The 6,929-nt window shown below is 53.9% G+C and overlaps 1 protein-coding gene across 1 annotated transcript in view; it reads right to left on the bottom strand.

The window, feature by feature from the left end:
- Positions 1 to 1,969: 1,969 nt before the first annotated feature.
- Positions 1,970 to 6,929, bottom strand: part of LOC116513284 (RING finger protein 145-like) — a 10,075-nt gene continuing 5,115 nt past the window's right edge. The window contains 4 exon segments of the mRNA XM_032224300.1: positions 1,970 to 3,581; positions 5,450 to 5,547; positions 5,550 to 5,598; positions 5,600 to 5,809. Of these exon segments, the coding sequence (XP_032080191.1) occupies positions 3,279 to 3,581; positions 5,450 to 5,547; positions 5,550 to 5,598; positions 5,600 to 5,809 (660 nt within the window). The 3' untranslated portion in view covers positions 1,970 to 3,278.

The raw sequence follows: 6,929 nt of genomic DNA, 5'->3' as shown, positions 1-6,929 counted from the left end.
AGGGGAGTGGGGTTTGCGGAGAGGAGGAGGAAGACTGTGGGGGTCTGTTCTGACAGAGGCTTCCAAGGAGCCTGAAGCCAACTCCTTGTCCCAACAAAAAACCCTTTTATTAATTTGCTGTGAATTCTGCTCATTCGTATCCAGCAAAGTCTTTCAAGGGAGGATTTATGGTCACAGACCTTATCTGGCTTGGAGAGCTGCCAGGCCGGTATCTGCAGAACTTGGCAAGGAGTCTCGGAGAGTCATGAACCAATGAAGCAAACTAATTGTCTCCTGCAAACTCCACTTCCCTTTTATTCCCTCTGGGAGGGGCCATTCACCGTCCACCTGTGGCCTTCCTCCCAAGTCGACCCCTGTTCTTTAGCTCTTCCCTTCGTCTGGCAACTCTGTGCATGCGCACACTGGGAACAGGCTCCAGCTGTTCTTCTGCCTCACTGACGTCTGACTCCGAAGGCAGCTGATAACTGGCATATGGCCCTGGCCCCCTCTCTGCCTCCGACACAGAGCCCTCCTCAGAGCCTTCCCCAGACTCCAATGTTCCTCCTCAAGCTCCTCGCTGCCCGAATCTGTTGGCGGGCCACAGCAGGGTCCTTGATGCTCTGAGCTGGGTGATTTTCTTGCAGACGTTTCATTGCCCAGCTAGGTAACATAATCAGTGCTAGAAGGAAGTGGGGTTTGCGGAGAGGAGGAGAACTGTGGGGTCCTTATTGCTCTCTGAGCTTGGCTGTTTTCTTGCAGACATTTCATTACCCAACTAAGTAACATCATCAGTGCTTGAAGGGAATAGTTTTGGGAGGAGGAGGAGGACTGTGGGGTCCTTGGTGCCCTCTGAGCTTGCAGACATTTCCTTATCCGTCTAGGTTACATCATCAGTGCTAGAAGGGAGAGGGGTTTGCTGCATTCACACAGAGTGTCTCATGTGCGCCACCTGTATACAGAGAGTTGAAATCCACCCATCTTCCAAGGCTGGATGGGCCAATGAAATTTCCCCAGCCGCCAGATGTGCTGGTTTCCGAGATTAACAGGCAGGGTTTTTCACCACTGGGACGAATCCTTGTTCATCCCTTCACAGACCCAATTGTGCACCGGGTTACACAACTCAGTTGTGTGACGGCAACCTGAACCCCTGATGACCTGCGAAGGAAACAGAAAAAAAAACCGCCCCACTCCCAGTTTAAGAAAGCAGCTGGTCCAGAGTGGTGCGGATTGTCCTTTGGAGCCGAGTGACCCATTTGAGAGTTGGAAGGGACCTGGGAGGTCTTCTAGTCCAACCCCGTTTAAGCCCTCTATACCAGTGATGGATAATTTTTTCAGTGGTGTGTGCGGAAAGCGTGCGCCATAATGCAATGCCTGCCCAGCCCCCCCTCTGCGCATGTGTGTGTGACCGGGTGCCCCACCCCCAGGGATGCATGGACCTCCCCCACGTGCACCCCACCCCCGCACATGCGCTTGGCACGTGTCCCGCCCCCCCTGTGCATGCGTGTATCGGTTCACCCTCCCAGCTCTATACCATTTCAGACAAATGACTGTCCCGTCTGTTCTTAAAAGCCTCCAGTGATGAAGCACCTACAACTTCTGGTGGCAAGCTGTTCCACTGGCTAATTATCCTCACTGTCCTGAAATTCCTCCTCAGTTCTGGGCTGCCTCTCTCCTTTGATTGGTTCTGCTTTCAGGTGCCCTGGAGAATAAGTTGACCCTCCTCTTCTTTGGGGCAGCCCTTCAAATATTGGTTGACTGCGATCACGTCGCCCTACGGAATTACGAGTCAGAAGGGACCTTGCAGGTCATCTAGTCCAACCCCCTGCTCAAGCGGGAGGCCCCAAACCATTCCAGGCAAATGCCGGTCCAGACTCTTCTTAAAAGGCCTCCAGGGTGGGAGCACCCACAACCCCCGCAGGCAAGTTCAGCAACAGATCTTGACTGGACCGACGCACAACGCACACCAGGGTGCAAGGAAGACAACCGGGAATCCACTCACAACGGAGATATTTTAGAGAGTCAAAGAATTTGCCGTTCGCACGAAACCGCCCAATTCCTGCCCTTCTCCCCCCACCCTATTAAAAAGTCCACCCGTGTGATTAAATCTTTTTGGTAAAGTTAAGCCCACTTTGGCACGTCAGATTTTAGCGGCTGATTCTTCAGGATTTGAGGGTTAATCATGCTGGTCGGGTTTGAATTTGAGGGGGGTCCCACTCTGGGGTTAATGACCCCATAATCCCCCCGCCCCAATCTGTCCTCTAATTGTGGGTTTTTTTTCTTTTCTTCCTCTTCGCATGCTGGAAATCCACCCCTCCCCTTTATTTCACATGTACCAATTTTTGCCCATTTCAAGACATGTAGACTTCAACTCCCAGAATTCCCCAGCCAGCGGGGGGCTTATGGCTGGCTAGGGAATTCTGGGAGTTGAAGTCCACGTGCCTTAAAGTGGCCTGCATGCTTTATTTAGCCAGAGAGCAAGAGGCCTGGGGCGGATCTTCTGCAACACAACTACCACAACACGCAATGGGCAGAAGAGGGTAGAGAGGAATTCTCACCTGCGCCGTGTTTTGTGGCCTCACTGGGCTGGGTCACCCCTGGGACGCCAGGCGAGTTACCTGCCCGCCTTATGGACTTGCCAAATGCCACCCGTTGCTCCCCCTTCCCCAAAAATCCACGAGGAAGCCGCAGAGCCCAGCTACCAGGCTGACGTCAGCCTGCCTTGTTCGGAGAATCGAGCCGGCGGGTTTTCCGATCACAAAAAAAGGTGAACGCAGCAACGGGCTTTCCGAGCCCCCACTGTGCATGGTTTGAAAAATACACTTCTCCGGTTGAGGTTCCTGAGTTAGACCGGCAAAAGGCAATTGACAGGGTAAGGGGAAGCCGGAAGGCAGGTTAGGGGATACAAGGTTTTTTTGGGAGAAATACCCGCGAGCGACGGCTGAGGGTCAGGAAGGGATGCGGGGAGGATGTTCCTGAGACTGTCCAGTTGCTCACAGATAGCGTCCGGTTTCTCCTGAACCTCGCCCACAATCTCTGCATCGCGAGGATGGCTGGCGGTTGTTGCCGTGATCCTCTCCCGACGCCCCTCGGCACTCCGAGGCGCCGAGGGCCAAGGGGGACCGGTGCCTCATTGCACACTGGGTAATCTCAGAGCTCGCTTTGGGGAAGGTGCTGCCCCATACACCGGACCTCTACCGATTCCCTGAGTTTTTCCGGACTTTCCAGCACAGGCAGTTGGTCATTTCCTTTTGCGGTGGGGGCTCTTTCTTGGGACAGCCCAGATACAGCCCCTCGTGGACTCACAGGGTCTTCCCAGCAGACCCCCGTGGCCGAAGCCCAGGCTGCTCTGCGCAACTCGACGTGCCGGGGTCCAGCGGGCTGTCATTGTTGGCGTCTGCTGTGTTCTGGTGGCTGACGGATCGGCCACGCTCCGGCTGGAATGTCTCCTCTGCTCCAGCGTGGCTTCGCTGGACTTCCCGGGTCGCCGGGACTTGAACCGCCTGGTGGCAGAGGGGACAGGTGTCCTGCACATAGAACCACTTGCGAAGGCAGCCTTCGTGGAAAATGTGGCCGCAGGGCATGATCACGGCGAGGGTCATTTCCTGAGAAAAAGAGAGAGAGAAAGGGAGGTGAGGAGAAGAGACCTGCGTAGACCTGAGCTTGGAGTGGGTTCATTTATTCATTTATTTATTAGACTTATATACCGCTTCATAGGGCTTTCAGCCCTCTCTAAGCGGTTTACAGAGTCAGCATATCGCCCCCACAGTCTGGGTCCTCATTTCACCCACCTCGGAAGGATGGAAGGCTGAGTCAACCTTGAGCTGGTGAGATTTGAACCGCCGAACTGCAGATAGCAGTCAGCTGAAGTGGCCTGCAGTACTGCACCCTAACCACTGCGCCACCTCGGCTCCTGGATCTCGGCCACGTCCACAAATGACAAAGAATTCACCTGGAACGAAGATCTTGCTACGGTGAATTTGAGGGGATACAGGTAGTCCTCGACTTACGACCATCATTGAGCCCAACATTTCTAAGCGAGCCAGTCGCGAAGTGTCCCATTTAACGATCCTTTCTTGCCAGAGTTAACTGAATCCCTGCCGTTGTTAAATGAGTGAAACCATTGTTAAGCGAATCTGCCTTTCCCCTTGGCTTGAGTTGTGCCCCATTATGCCACCTTTCTTCACCCCCATCGTTCAGCGAATCACTGTGGTGGTTACGTTAGTCACACGGTTGTTCAGTGAATCCGGCTTTCCCCGTCGACTTCGCTCGCCAGAAGCCCGCCCACGCGGATTGGCGTGAGCCCCCCGTCACATGTACGTGGTCACATGTAAATTGAGATCATGTGACCGTGGGGAAGCTGTAACGGTCGTAAGTATGAAAAACAGTTCCTCACTTCACTTTTTTCAGGGCGGTTGTAACTTTGAACCGTCACTGAATGAACCGGTTGTAAGTCAAGGATTAGTGCGGCGACTCCGGGCTGGATTTTTAAATAAATGCTGCATTTGTGTTTGTGGGATTCAATGTAAATTTCAGAGAATCCTTGGCAGTTGAATGAAGGAGGGTAGGGAAGACAAGAGAGTCTTTGGGAAGTGTAAGGAACCTTAAAAGCTGGACGGGACCTCAAGAGATCATCCATCCAACCCCTTTGCCCAGGTGCCTATGGAGATTCTCCGTCATCCAGGTCGTGGTTGTCCAAAGGATGTTTTTCCTTTTTCAAAAAGTGACTGGACTTTCTGTTTTTTTTTCTGAAGATATTTCGCTTCTCATCCCAGAAGCTTCTTCAGCTCGGCATGAATGGTGCAGAACGGAAGGATTTACACTCCTCGCACACACGAGAAGCGAAACGTCTTTCAGAGGAAAACCAGAAAGTCCAGTGTTGGGAAAGAAAAACACCACCGTTGGGACCCCTCGTGTTGTCATATAACTCCTTGGGTAGGTGTGGCGGTCACCCATGGCCCAGTGCATAACAGGGCATGCGCAGCCACGCTGAACCACACAGGTGTCTTTTCTCAACACTGGCCTCATGGACGAACCACGGGTACTTCACACCCTTGCCCAGGGTTTAAAACGGGGGTGTCTGACTCAAGGCCGAGGGGCCAGAGCCAGCCCGTGGGGGGCTTAGATCTGCAAAGAGTGAACGGCCTGTCCGCGATGCCTCTGGAAGCAAAATCGGAGCTCCGTGTTCGCCGGCAGAGGATTGCAGGAGATTGTTGCAGCCTAAAACGGAGCTTGGAACCCCGTTTTCATTGGCAGACGCCAAGCTGGCCACACCCTCCCTGGCCCCCGCCCTGCCACAGGTCAAATGCAACTCTGACGCGGCCCTCATTGAAATCGAGTTTGACACCTCTGGTTTAATCCATCCTCAAGCTATCTGGATGCATTACAGCACAAAGCCCATCAGGTCTCCCCAGTGGGGGAGAGGGGGACGCAACCGCTCACTCCTCGCGGTGAGGGTGAGGGGGCAACTCACCTGGAAGCAGATGGCACACAGGTCGTTGTGGTCCTCCAGCTGCCTGCTGGTGGCCCTCGGTAGCAAGCCGATCTTCTTGGCGGCCTCCCAGCGAGCGAGAAGTTCTTCCAGCCGGATCGGGCCCTCAGCCAGACGTTGAAGTAGCAGTGGAACGATGATGACCGAGGCCCCCAGCCACGTCCACTCCCCCACGATGGAGCCCCAGGTGCCGTAGCTCACCACACACAGGGCCACCAGGAACTCCAGCACCCGGCTGACGGCCTGGACGCAGTAAAGGATTTCAGTCCATCTTCTCCACGGGGGTCTTCTCTGCAGGAGCTCGGACAGGAAGAGGCCGTAGACGAAGAGGGTCCCCGTCACCTACGAGGGGCAGGGGAGTGAGCTCGGCTCCCACCCTCCTCCTGACGACTCGGGGGGACCCCGAAGACTGGGCTGTGCCTGATGGGTTGTTGTGGCAGCCTTCATCCCCTGGAAGCTTTCAAGAAGAGGACTGGGCTGGCCTCGGTCAGAAATGGTGCAGGGTCTCCTGCTTGGGTGGGGGTTGGTCTAGATGACCTCCAAGGTCCCCTTCCACTCTGTTAATCTGTAAGAGATTGGGTACCCAACGGGGGAAGCTTCTTACTGGGGTAGACTCCGGTAGTCCTCCACTTACGACCGTTTATGGAGTGACTGAGTTTACAATGGCGCTGACAAAAAGGGACTTAGGACGGTGGTTCACACTTACGACCGATGCAGTGGTCACCTCACCTAGTCAAAATTCAGCAACCTGGCAACAGACTCCTAATTATGACAGTCGTGGCATCCCCCGGGGTCTCGTGATCCCCCTTTTTTTAGCTTTCTGATGGTACAGAATTACAGAGTTGGAAGGGACCTTGGAGGTCATCCAGTCAACCCCCGTCCAAGCCCTACTCCATTTCTGACCGAGGGCAGCCCTGTCTCTTCTCGAAAGCTTTCATGGATGAAGCATCTAACTCTGTCATTCTGTCTTCTGTATAAGTTAGGAAGGGAAGGATTGGGGTAACATGGACGGCAGTGTTCCAATATTATGGGGGGGCTGCCCCAAAGAAGAAGGAGTCAAGCTATTTCTACCTGAAGCCCCTGGAGGGAGGACAAGAAGCAATGGATGGAAACGAATCAAGAGAGAAGCAACACAGAACTAAGGAGACAGTGAGGAGAATTAACCAGTGGAACAACTTGCCACCAGAGGTTCTGGATGCTTCATCATTGGAGGTTTTTAAGAGATTGGGACAGCTCTGAAATGGGATCTCCTGCTTGAGCGGTGGGGGGGGCTGGACTAGAAGACCTCCGAGGTCCCTTCCAGCTCTATTCTGATCCTGATTCTAGTCAAAGAGAAAAACAACTAAAGAACTAAAGAAGGATTTCATGACAGTGAGGACAATTAGCCAGCGGAACTGCTTGCCACCGAAGCTGTGGCCGCTCCATCACTGGAGGTTCTAAGAAGAGGCTGGGCGGCCTCTTG

This window comes from Thamnophis elegans, chromosome 9 (genome assembly GCF_009769535.1).
Source record: "Thamnophis elegans isolate rThaEle1 chromosome 9, rThaEle1.pri, whole genome shotgun sequence".
Taxonomy (NCBI): Eukaryota; Metazoa; Chordata; class Lepidosauria; order Squamata; family Colubridae; genus Thamnophis; species Thamnophis elegans.
Note: the sequence above shows the minus strand (reverse complement) of the source record. Positions and strands in the feature narration are given on the sequence as shown.